Source organism: Maniola hyperantus, chromosome 11 (assembly GCF_902806685.2).
Source record: "Maniola hyperantus chromosome 11, iAphHyp1.2, whole genome shotgun sequence".
NCBI classification, from domain to species: Eukaryota; Metazoa; Arthropoda; class Insecta; order Lepidoptera; family Nymphalidae; genus Maniola; species Maniola hyperantus.
Genome location: NC_048546.1, coordinates 7,249,841 through 7,263,199, shown reverse-complemented (window position 1 = coordinate 7,263,199; position 13,359 = coordinate 7,249,841). Strand labels below are relative to the sequence as shown.

General features: G+C 38.0%; 1 protein-coding gene across 2 annotated transcripts; it reads left to right on the top strand.

The window, feature by feature from the left end:
- Nucleotides 1-12,984, top strand: LOC117986691 (glutamate receptor 4-like). Of its 2 annotated transcripts, none has more exons than XM_069501805.1 (16): nt 1-141; nt 947-1,084; nt 1,467-1,570; nt 2,349-2,511; nt 3,091-3,305; nt 4,362-4,505; nt 5,367-5,540; nt 6,267-6,461; nt 6,976-7,209; nt 7,810-8,033; nt 8,592-8,729; nt 9,178-9,376; nt 9,967-10,198; nt 10,680-10,795; nt 11,708-11,860; nt 12,775-12,984. In XM_069501805.1, the coding sequence occupies exons 1-16, from the start codon at nt 48-50 to the stop codon at nt 12,970-12,972; spliced, it is 2,721 nt and encodes a 906-aa protein (XP_069357906.1). In that variant the 5' UTR covers nt 1-47; the 3' UTR covers nt 12,973-12,984. The 2 variants fall into 2 exon arrangements, with proteins under 2 accessions (XP_069357906.1, XP_034829455.1); XM_034973564.2 differs by having other exon boundaries at nt 4,359-4,505.
- Nucleotides 12,985-13,359: the final 375 nt, after the last annotated feature.

The following is a 13,359-nucleotide window of genomic DNA, read 5'->3' as shown; positions in this document are numbered from 1 at the left end:
CTAAACAGTATTAACATTTGTGATTATATATGTCGTAATTCCTAAATATGACTAGTATTACGTCCTCGGGAATATTGCTCTTCCTTTTTATATTACGGTATCGCAATGCAGAAGCAGCGCATAGCACGCGTTATCCTATAGGTACGTACAACCACTGTTAACATGCTTCAGTACCTACTAGAATAAGCGGAAGCCTGTTTCGTCTAGCATTTGTGTATCATAGTGTAGCATAGTATCACATTGTGTGGTTGAATCACATTTAAAGTATCGATTGCGCTTGCACTTTTACCCCCTACTAGCTTATTCCCGCGACTTCGTCCGCGTGGACTACACAAATTTCAAAACCTATTTTATACCGTTAGAGGTTGAATTTTCAAAAATTCTTTCTAAGCGGATGTCTACATCATAATAGCTGCATGCCAAATTTCAGCCCGATCCGTCTAGTAGTTTGAGCTGTGCTTTAATAGATCAGTCAGTCAGTTAGTCAGCTTTTCCTTTCATATACATATTAGACTAGATGATGTCCGTAACTTCATCGGCGTGGATTTAGGTTTTTAAAAATCCCGTGGGAGCTCTGATTTCTGATAAAAAGTGGCCTGAGTCCTTCCCCGGGATGCAAGCTATCTCTACTTATAACAAATTTCGTCAAAATCGGTTGAACGGATGGGCCGTAAAAAGTTAGCAGACAGAGAGATAGACAGACACACTTTCGCATTTATATATATATGTATATACGTTTGCAGTGAAACAATATCTCAATAACAAGAATTGTATATTCTGTGGTGATAGAAACGTAACTAATGTTACTTACCGGCTGCTTGTCGGTCATGCTAACATTTAGAATTGTTGATGAAATTAATTTTTCATAATTGAATTGTTCATTACCATTGGATCTGCTTATTTAAAAACGAATGAAATATATAAAAATGTTTGTTGTCTTGTCTAGGAGGTTTGTTCAATTCAAAAACCTTCCCAAGCTCGGAGCAGGCCTTCGAAAATATTGTGAATTTGGGTGCAACTAAGGCATATTATGGAAGGGTTATCCACTCTCAGGTTGATGACAGTTACTCTACTGCGTTAGAAAGTAAGTTTTGCTTGAATTTTTATTGAAGTGTAACTAATATAAATTTAATTAAGATGTACTCGCACTTTGAGATTAAGAGTACCATAAGTTCATACCAACTTCCTTTTTTTTGGCAACGGAGCAACGAATCGTCGTGATTTTTTGCATGCGTATAGTTGAAATAAAAATTAGGTAGTAAAATAAAATTTAATCAATATTAATACAGGCTATTATTATAATTATGATTAGTTACCTGGTGTAGCAATAAAGGAAGTCGCAGAAGAACAACTTTATAAATGAGGTATTTTTAGTATAATCCCGCGAATAAATATGATTGAGTAGTTATGATTTTGAGTAGGATTTTTCGTACCATCCATCTAAGATTAATCCATAAACATTTCAGTATGTGAACATACTTCAGACAATAAAGGTGTAGTTGCGTTAATCGACGCAAGACCGATGGGAGACATCTGTGACTACACTTGCATGATATGCAATAGTCTTAATGTAAGTACAGTTTTAAGATTACGTATACGATCTCGTCTGTTAAGATGCAGGAACTATCGAAACTGTCTGGCTTCCAAGAAAACATCTTCTGATAGTTTCCCAAGTAACATTTTTAAAAATCAGCTTTTATACTATGACGTGAGTATACTTACTTAGTTACATTTGATTAAATTTTAAGTATGTCTGGCAGGGGGCTTCCACCATACTAAGTGTCTGTCAATACTATCCCGAAGCAAACGTAGAATAGAATAGAATAGAATGTTTTTTTTATTCATGTAAACTTAAACTTAAAAGTGCTTATGAATAGTCAGGTAGTTTTAATTTACCATTATAATAACTATACATATAGCCAAGAATTACATATAGCCAAGACTTGGCCTACATAAAAAAATTACTCTTTATACTTTGACGAAAGTAGGGAGTAATTTTATACCTCTTTGTTACCTGTTATCTTCCAAAGCCGCCATGATCCAAACTTAAGAGTCGCTGACCGTTCCTTCCTGTTTTGGGGACAATACGCAGATAAACTTTCAGCTTTTATAAAATAACGAAGATCTCGCATGCGCTGGCTCTGTCTCTCTAATAGTACTTACATACGGAGAAAACGTTTGAAAATTATGAAGCTTTTCATGTGTTCGTTTGGTATCATTCCGTCGAAATTAGTTACTGATTTCTCGATAGTCCAATTCGATTGAGTTTAAATTTTCCAGAGACGTGTTGTTTGGAATTTGGATGACATAATTATAATGGATTTTAACAAGGTTTTTTAACTTTTCAGATTACTTATCTAACACTAGGATGGGAGCCACCGATTACTTTGGACACGGATTTGTTCTCGTTTTCATATCACCCTCCGCCAAATATGATATCCAAAGCTTTTGCGACGCTAATCAAAAAACTCCAGTGGGATAAATTCACAATTTTTTATGAGGATGATACCAGTAAGTAATTTTTTATCTGTTGATCACATTATGTATAAAATGCAAAGTCCTGACTCAAGTCATTGATTCCAAGCCCTTGGACCTGGGAAGCCGAAATTTTACACAGAGGTACCCTTTATAATGTAGACCAGGAATAAGGTCAGATTTGTAGAAGTTCCCACGGGACGGTTTCACCCAGCAAACCTACGAGCGGTCCTGTGTCTGGCAATAAAACTGGATCATAGTTACAAAATATGTGATGGAAGTGTGACCAGCGGCGCCGCGCCGCTCCTAGAATTTGTAAGAGAAGGAAATAATGAAGGCCTTTCCACTGCGAAGGCACAAGTTAGATAGGTAATAATATTCGTGCTGCTCTGTGAGTTGTAAAGTGTTTCATACAGTTTAAAATCAATATTAAAATCATACACACGTACGTGCGCGTTTAGTGTGACGTTAGAAATATTTGTACTGGACTGGTTTTTAGTCTGAACAACATGTACCTACGACATCATTGATTGCTAGCCGGAGCATAATCGGAATCTCCAAACGAAGCAGGTTTATCGAGCTTTCTGTGTTAAGATATAATTATATTTATTTAAGGTTTCGTACGTCTCCAAGAAGTAATCAATACCTGGCCATACACCAGTGATCAAATACTGTACAGTAAATTGAACCCTGATGAAGACAACCTTGAAACCTTCAAATACATATTCAAGGTTGCTCATATGAGCTACCACGTTCTGGACTGTGATGCGAAAAATATTCTAAAATACATGCGCGAAATAGTGCAAGTGGATAACTCTACCCAGTACCAGGTAATTGTGACTTTTACATAAGGCCCAAGACACGGGTCTGCCCGCGAAATTCAAATTTAATTTGGTTTTTCACAATTTGTAAACGAATGCGACAAAATAGACTTATGGCATTCAAATTTAGCCCCTAACAATATCATCTTCACAGGTTTATATGAAAATCTTTACTTTAAAGTGTTCAGTTTAAGAAATTAGTCAAAATAATGACTAATTTGTGAGTAGCTCACGTCAAACTCATTATTTTGACTAATTTCTTAAACTGGACACTTTCAAGTAAAGATTTTTATATAATAAGCCTGTGCCAATTTGAATGCCATAAGCCTACTTTGTCGTATTAGTATACAAATTGCGAAAAACCAAATTAAATTTGAATTTCGCGGGCAGACCGTGTCTTCTACCTTTCACCTTAAGGTTGGGTTGCGTTTATGTTTTAAACTACCCACCTACTTAATGGTGTTTGTTATTATTGGATTGAAATCCAATAGCAATAGGAAGGCATACCAGATCAGCATGGACTTTACAGCCAGTCTGGTCTCTTTAAAAGCTTTGGTTTGACTTATTTATGTTTTTTCATTCCGTTAAATTTGGTACCAACTAATTTTTCGGCTACTTAAGTACTTCAAAACTATCCGATTTAATTCTGTGATTGGATATGTAATTTGAGTGACAATAGATGGTTATGGTACCACTATGTATCTCTATGATGGTGATGATGGAGGATAGGATAGATGATGATTGATGAATGATGATGGAGGTGGGACATTGGAACTCTCTGATGGCAGAGATGGAAGATGGGCACTGGAGGAACTCTTTGCCCGGATAATCGTATTTGGAATTATATAATTTGTTTTTACGAGTAAGTTTCATTTCAATTATTTTTAGTAGGTACATTAAAAAAACTTTAACTCTTAAAAGGTTTTAGTTTTCAATTATTTAGAATTTTCTTGGGGGACAATAATTTTACCCCGAGAAAAACTTAAGAACCGCTCAACTTATTCACTATTGTGAAATTTTTACATATGTTGAATTATTTTGGGTAACATGCATATTTTTTAGCAGAGCTTCATACTAACAGCCCTTGACGCATATACTGTGAGACTTGACGATATCGACGAGCTTCTAGCGAATGTGTCGACGATGCATCTGACCACGGCTAACGACGTCAATTGGAAGGATATGGATATGAGTGGTATTGTCATACGGGTACGTTTTGAGTTTTTTTTCCATGACAAGCTAGCCCTTGACTGCGATCTCATCTGATGGTCAGTGATGATGTTGTCTAAAATGGTAGCCTTGAAGTTTTATGGCAGTTTTGATCAAACCCAACTCTTAATCAGTTTCTTTGCGGCATCGTACTGGAACACTGAATCGCTTAGCAGTAGGTGCGTGTTTACTGTTTACTAGCCACGGCCGAAGCCTCTCGCTAGGCAGACTAGACAGACTGTCAGGAATCGAACCTGGGACCACAGCGCTCACCACTGTGCCAGGAAGGTCGTCAAAAGTGTTTTATAACTAAAACCTGACGACCTTTCCTGGTTTTAAAATACACGCACGCGCGTATTTAGTGTGCCATTCTGAAAAACCGGCCAGATGCGAGTCGGACTCGCGCACGAAGGGTTCCGTACCATTATCTAACGAGCAAAAAATCACGTTTGTTGTATGGGAGCCCCCTCAAATATTTATTTTATTCTGTTTTTTAGTAGGTATATTTGTTCTTATAGCGGTAACAGAAATACATCATCTGTGAAAATTTCAACTGTCTAACTATAACGGTTTATGAGATACAGCCTGGTGACAGACGGACAGACAGACGGACGGACAGCGGAGTCTTAGTAATAGGGTCCCGTTTTACCCTTTAGGTTCGGAACCTAAAAAAGTGTGTAAAAAAGGACCATACGTGCGCACACCTATTATTTGTTTTCATTGCATTTTGTTCCCCAGAAATAGTCAGAGCAGTTCAATTTCCTTTGCCACATTTTAAAACAAACGAGTTGATCCGCTCTGACGTTCCCCTATAGCCTGAAATCATATTTAACCAATTCTAATGTAATTTGTAAAATGTAGCTAGAGACAGCTTTAGCAGCAGATGCTCTGAATCACCTTGAAAAAGCTCTCAGAAGTATGGGAATGGCTGAGGACATAGACAACCCTCCAGCATTGTGTTTCAAAGATGCTAAAATTGACTATTTGAATGCAGCCTGGCCAAAAGGAGATGACTTGCGAAAGGCTTTGATCAAGGTACCTAACTATGTTAATTTTTCGGCTTTCTTTTCTTTTTGAGTTGGTTAAGAAAATATATAGCCTGACCATACATATAAAAAACTTGCTCTGGGGGCGCTACTAGTATAATATGATCTATGGTCAACAAGTATTTGTTTTGTATAAATTAGTTCCACGGGTTTTCCGCAATATGGCGAGGTATTTTATTTTTCTGGTCAGGCTTTAGTGTGTTATACCTACCTATCTATACTTTATGTCTGGGTTCTGGACGGGACACTAGGGGATTGGAGTCATCCAATATTTGGCGTTGATTCCCTCGGCAATGCTATTTAGACCTTCTAATATCATTGATTTAGACTGTATCACTCTCACGCAGCACGCTCTCTCTTTTTTCGCTCTCTCTCTGTCTTTCTCTTTCTCTCTGTCTTTCTTTGTCTCTTTTGTGGTGTGCTCTTGCCACTCCACTCACTTTTCGCTACACAGCGTTTCTATGACACCTGACGACATAGTCTTGATGTGTGTTTACCTACTGGTTCAGGTGTCTGTAGTGGTGTTTTGGTTAAAGAGCTGGTTCATTGTCCTCTGGATGCGGTTGGATGAGGAAGGCCCGTGTTTCATGTCGCGCTATCGAAAAGAGCAATGAACGCAGGTAGGCTGATGAATGGTGTATCGATCGAGTAATCGAAGTCTACGCAGTCGGTAATCCCAAGATGCCTTAATTATTTCAAAATTTTCGTATTTCAGACAACAACAAAGGGGTTCACTGGGAATATTCAATTCAATGAATTTGGACAAAGAATCAATTTCAGACTTCATTACTCCAAGTTAAATAATGAGAGTGAGTTTATACACGTCGGTCATTGGGATTCAACGACAGACTTGATAACGGACGAGAAAGAAGTCAAGGAGCGATCTTCAACTTCAAAGTCGGTTATAAGGGTATGTGTCTATTGCAACTTCTAGGTAAGCACCTTTGAGGGTTAGCATCTTTGAGGGTTAGCATTGAAGTGATTATCACATTTCACTAATTGCAATTGGCTCTAGTGAGCCGCCAATGAGTTGTGCTCGGTAGTTTGAGCACGGGTCTCCTCTCAGAACGAGAAAGATTTGGCCATAGTCCACCACGCTGGCCAAGTGCGGATTAGTTTAGTGCGGACTTCATACATTTTTGAGAACATTATTAAGAACTCTCAGATAATTGCTTTAAAACGTATGTAACTTCCAAAAATTCTGGGATCGAACCCCCAACCCTCCGAATAGGAGACTGATGTATTAATCACTAGGCTATCATCGTTTAACTCTGTGCGTTTTAGCTAAAAGTGGAGAGTGTCACAAAACTAATTTCTCCGAGGTTTCTGGACCGAATTGCAATTTTATTTGAGCAAGTTCACGAACTGGTCCCATATTTGTTTTTGGATCCAACTCTTATGTTACCTATGCCTATTACATTCAGGTAGCGTCTAAGATGGGGAAACCTTACTTTGATGTAGTACAAGTGAATGGAACTACAACATTCCGGGGATATGCCGTGGACCTAATGCAGAATATATATGAACATATGGTGAAAAACGATCTTATTAATAAGGATTTAAGATATGAATTCTATAGAGTTAATGGGGATCTATATGGAAACCCTATAGCTGGAACTAAAAAATGGGATGGGCTTATTGGGGACCTAATAGAGCATGTAAGTATAGCAGTCCTAAAAAGTTTTTTCAGATAGGTATATCTACGTGTTTTAAGTCCTTTTGAAAATCAATATAAATGATGTATCCAGATCCAAGTTTTAAAGTGCATGAAATAAATCTAGAGTCTGATGCTTACGGCAAGATCGAGAATGTCAAATAAATAAATATACTTACTATTGGATAGGTAAAAGAATAATATATTGTCACCAATTTTCATAACTTTTAACCAAGCAATAAGAATAACTTCTAGAAAGGATTAATTCCAGAGACAAATCTAACAGCTCAAACCGCTAGCAAAATACTGCTGCAATTTAACATAAATTGAAATTTAGAGATGCGCCGCGTAGCCGGTTCTACGTGGCAGGCAAAACGCAGAGGAAAATTTTCGCGCTGGGATTTCACACGCGATTTTCCGCTAGATTTGTTCGTCTGACCTTATAATATTTTAAAAATCCTACCTTCTATATTTGTTGCACCTATTCTTCTTTCTTGTAGAGATCTTTTATAGAGATAAGTGCTTCCTTGTCCACTTTTTATAATTTTTTATTGTTACAATTTTTTGATACGAATAAAAAATAAATAAATTGTTTGTGTTTTAGAACGCTGAGCTGGCTATCTGCGACATTACAATATCATCAGACCGGAATGCTGTAGTGGACTTCTCACACCCATTTATGAGTTTGGGGATCAGTTTGGTAATAAAAGAACCCGAACCGGTTGAACCCGATATGTTCTCGTTCATGAACCCACTTTCTTTGGATGTGTGGTTATACCTAGCAACGACGTATATTATAGTTTCTTTCGTCTTGCTTATTTGTGCTCGGTAAGTCTTTTCGCCTGGCATGCGTTGCAATACCACTCGCACGCTATCTATTGAACCTAACCGCAAATCCCAACAACAACTCTACAAAATTTCAATTCAATCGGATGAATGACGTCGAATGGTAACGGAGAAACAAATTAATTTTTACATAATATAAGATTATTTTACCTAAATCCAGATTTAATTTGAACCATAAAAATTAATTAATAATGTAAAGGAAAGCTCACTGTATACATCGGCTTATGAGTATAAGATTTCACTTAAAAACCGCGACACCGGAGTTACGATAGTTTGAAAGCTACAAGTTTTTGTCAATAAACGTAACTTCGCTTTGGCGTTAAGGTACGGTACATATTATCTTTAAAAAAACGTACATATATTAAATATTACATTACAAAGTCCATTTCAATGCAGCAAAAATCTGGTCGGGTTATTCGTGCACCGGCAAAATTCTCAAATATCCTAGCTATATCTGTCATTTTATTTAGACGGCTTTGGCAACGTTTGTTCACTTGAAAATACAATTTCAAGTCTTTCATAATTTGTATAACTTTTTAGCATGAGCCCGGATGACTGGGTCAATCCTCACCCCTGTAATCAAAACCCTGAAAATCTGCAGAATATCTGGAGTTTGTATAACTGTATGTGGCTTACTATGGGTTCCATTATGACCCAAGGCTGTGACATATTGCCAAGGTAAAACGTTTTCCATAGAACCATGATTGATGTCGTATTTTATGTCAGAGATTGCTTGTCGCAATCATATTGCCTTTACTGCCTACTAACCACGAGGTCATTATGCCTGAGAATGAATCTTAGTTTTTAGATTGGGTTATTTCTTGTATAAATGCATTAGAGAGATATTCGTGAAACCCGCATTTTGCCATTAAGTATCGCAGTCAAATACCCAATTAGGTAGGTACATTAGAACATGGCATCATCACATGCCATAATTTTATTTTAAATCGAATATTTGAAAAGAGCAATCGCCGAGTTTCTTGCTGTCTCTTCTCGGTAGGAAAGGCATTCCGAAACAGTAGGTAAATGCATGTTGCATATGACGATTCAAAAGCACTTCATCAATTTTATTTGAATAAAAAAGTCTTTCTGTTTCTATGTTATATTAATGCCTGTTTTTTTCCAGAGCGGCAGCCTCTAGATGGGTTACAGGTATGTGGTGGTTCTTCGCGCTCATCGTGACTGCATCATACACGGCCAACATGTCCACTTTCGTCAGCGCCAGCCGACGGAACAACGAGATCAAAGGGGCGAAAGACCTGGTGGAACAGAACAGTATCGCCTATGGGACTGTGGATAACGCCTCCACTTATCAGTTTTTTGAAGTAAGTCACGGAAGTTTTGTTAATATTTTTATTTTTGGTTATTGGAGCTGTAGGTATCTTACAGTACCTACTCGACAGGTCAAGATGGCAATCGGGGTATGAGGCGGGGGGGACGCCCCGACCACCAGCACGTCTCCCACGTTCGCCCGCACCGGGTTAGCACGGGAGCTGTGCGGGAGTGGCGGGCGTTCCCTCCCCAATTGCCATCTCGACCTGTCGCGCACTATACTTGAACCATTGCTTATGGTTTATATGTACTTACAAGTCGGTCCAAATTAAATAATAATAAATAAATAAATTTATATTTCCAGCAAATAAGTGGTTATCGATGTTCGTAATTTTATTTTATTTTAATACTAGCGAACCGCCCCGGCTTCGCACGGGTTAATTACAATTTTCGTAGGAATCTCTAATTTTTTGAAAATAAAATATAGCCTATATCACTCAAGAATAAGATAGCGTTCTACTATGTGAAAGAATTTTCAAAATCGGTTCAGTAGTTCCAGAGATTATATTTCCTACAAACAAACTTACAAACTTTATCTATAATATTAAGATTTATTTATAAGTTAAATTAGGAAACTTTTTAGAAAACCAACGACACAGTGTATAAGAAGCTGTGGGCCGTAATGAAATCTGCGAAGCCCACAGTTTTCACTACCACCAATGAGGAAGGCGTCAATCGCGTGCGACAAAGTAAAGGAAAATATGCATTTTTTATGGAGTCTTCCCAGCTTGAATACGCAATGCAAAGATACTGTGACTTGAAAATGGTTGGACCGAAACTAGACTCAAAAGATTACGGTATAGCTATGCCAAAAAGTGAGTACCTTTTGTTTTTTGCTCCGCGAGTGCAGCAATCTTTCTGATTATTTTTTGTCTTTTTAGGGCCGATTTTTCTATCGCTAAATAATATTACTTTACTGAGGATTGAAGAATTATTACTTACTTGCTGTACTTAATAAATACACTTGTATTCTACTTTGTTCCGACGATCACGATGATCTTTGAATTTCATGGTCCTTTCCATATTATAAAACACAAACATGTTTCTAGTTTCTACCTATGTCCATTATAGACTTTGAAACCATCCAACCGATGTGCCTCAAATAAGCTTCATTAGAAAGGCAATAATGCGAAGATGGTTTTAGATCAATAAAAAACCAAAATGTATTTCTTTTTTAGCGTAGTAGCAAACGCTGGGTACCTATCTACTAGTTGATTAATAGTAATTAACAGTGCGGCATTGATGTTTATTTTCTATGATCTTTAAGTTTTTAAAATTAAAGTTTCCTAATTCTAGATTCGCCATATAAGAACGGTATTGATGCGGCAATTATAGCGCTTCAAGCTTCAGGCACGTTGTTGAAGTTAAAAAAGACATGGTGGGAAGACATGGACATCGAGGAGAAGTGCCAGGTATGTCGTACGCTTCACCAAAATTTAATAAAAGTCAAAAAGCGTTATGTAAATTTTTGTCTGAAAGTTGTAGTTCGCTATCGGTCTGTAGCGATTAACTGATCTAAAAAACCGGCAAAGTGCGAGTCAGACTCGTGCACCGAGGGTCCCGTACAGACATTTTGCACGATAAATCAAAAACCACTATGCATAAAAATAGATTAATTCTGTTTTAGAATGTACAGGTAAAGTCCTTTTATATACCCCACTCGGTATAGTTCTCTTACTTTGAAAATTAAAAAAACTAATTATTTGTTCATGAACACATTTTAATGTTTTTGGTGATGTAGCACAGATGAACCACAAGCTCACGGTTTCCGATTTATTCCTTTACTTGTGCTATAAGACCTATACCTACCTGCCTAATTTCATGATTCTAGGTCAATGGAAAGTACCCTATAGGTTTTCTTGACAGACACGACGGACAGACGGAGAGACAGACAACAAAGTGATACTATAAGGGTTCCTTTTTCCTTTTGAGGTACGGAACCACAAAAAGGTTCGTAATTCAACGTGTTTGTTTTTTCTGATGAATATCTTCAGAGATGGAGGGCGGAACTCCTGAACGGATAAGAGTATATCACTCACAGTTTTATTTAAGTAAACTTTCAACCATACATTGCATAGAACGTAGTACATCCAATGCTAATATTATAAATGCAAAAGTGTGCCTGTCTCTCTGTTTATACCTATATGTTAGCTTTTCACGGCTTTTCCGTTTAACCAATATTGACAGAGAGATAGCATGCATCCCGGGACAGGATTTAGGTTACTTTTGGACCCGAAACATCAAAAAGTTCCCTTTGTGCATCCATCTACTTACGTTTAATTTAAAAAAAAAATCGGTACTGTTAAGTTGGATTTGTTCAACAGAAAAACGATGATGATGAAGAGGACAACGGCTCTCTGCAAATGAAGAATACGAGTGGAATATTCATAGTGCTTGCGTTTGGCGGAGGTGTGGGCTTTATAGTGGCCGTAATAGACTTCCTTTTGTATGCCAACAAGATTTGTGTAAAAGAAAAGGTTTGTGTTATCAAGATATTTCAGTACGCGGCAGAAAGTAATGTACATCGAGCTTTAGAAAGAGACCTCTTAGACATTTCGGATTTGTACAGCATTGTCTCTGTCGTTGAGACCGACAAAACGTCGTCGTATAGGTATAAATGACAGAGACAACGCTCTACAAAGCCGAAATAACATTCTAGAGGCCGATGTACATTACTTTGTGCCGCGTACTGTACTACTAATAATAATCATTATAAATACGAAAGTGATTTTGTTTATTGATTTGTCCTTTAATCACGCTGCAACGGAGCAACGGGTCTACGTGATTGTCAGGACTCCGTACCCGAAGGGTGCTAACGCGACCCCGGATCCTATTACTAATCCTCCGATGTCCGTCCGTCTGTCTGTCAGCGGGTTGTACCTATCACAATTTAATCTCAATAGCTACAGAGTTGAAATGTTCACAGTGTGTATTTTTATTGCTGCTACTTACAGCAAAAAATAATGAAAAACCCAGACGGCGAATTTCAAAATGGCCGCCATGCAATATTAAAATCAAGTGATCGCACCCCCGACCTACCGAATACTAGGCGGATGTTTTATCCACTAGGCTGTCACTAAGCTATGCGCTTATAGTGCTTATAGTGTTTGTTAATTGGGATGATGCCTATGTCAAAAATAAATTATTTCTTTCTATTCCAAAATTCGTAAAATGCGTGTCCGCTGTTAGTTTCAAGTTTGCTAACTATTTTAAATTATGGATATAACTAAAAAAGTGCGTCAAATTACGTCCAAACGTTTATGACTTCACGTCTATGTATTTCATACAAGCTCCCTTATGTGTTTGCATAAATCATCCCTTATTAAGCAAGCGTTTCGACGTTTGATAAAAAATCCCTGATTTGACTAGTAGTCATCATCCATAATTGCAGGTGACGTTTAAAGAGGCCCTGCTGAGCGAGTGGCGCGCGTCGCTGGATCCGCGTGCGCTGCACCGGCTGGCCGCGCCGCCGCGCTCGGCCGCGCCCTCCACCGCCAGCCCGTCGCCGCAGCGCGAGCGCTCGCAGTCGCGCGCCGTGTCCGTGCTGCGAGCTGCTACCTCTTTTATCAACTTTGATGAAATTTATTAAATTTTTTACCGATAAGAAGATATTTTAATTAAAAAAATAACACCTTTTTTGCCAGATACTTAAAAATAAAATAATCTATAACATTAGTAGGACTCCTCCACATCTACTCTTGTGTCCCTACCGCGACTTCGCCGTAGCACAATATATGTACATATAACTAACGTAGCCGTAGCGCGAGCGCTACGAGCTGCTATACCTCTTTTAACAACTTCGATTAATTTTTTACCGATAAGTTGGTTTTTAAGGTTTCTTATCTCCAGAGAATAAAGGTACTTAACCCTTATCGTTCGTTGTCTGTCTGTCTGTCGTGTCTGTCAAGACCTGTCAAGGAAATAAAAACTTATAGGGTAGGGGAAGGGGCCTACAGCGGATATGTTAAGATTGAGG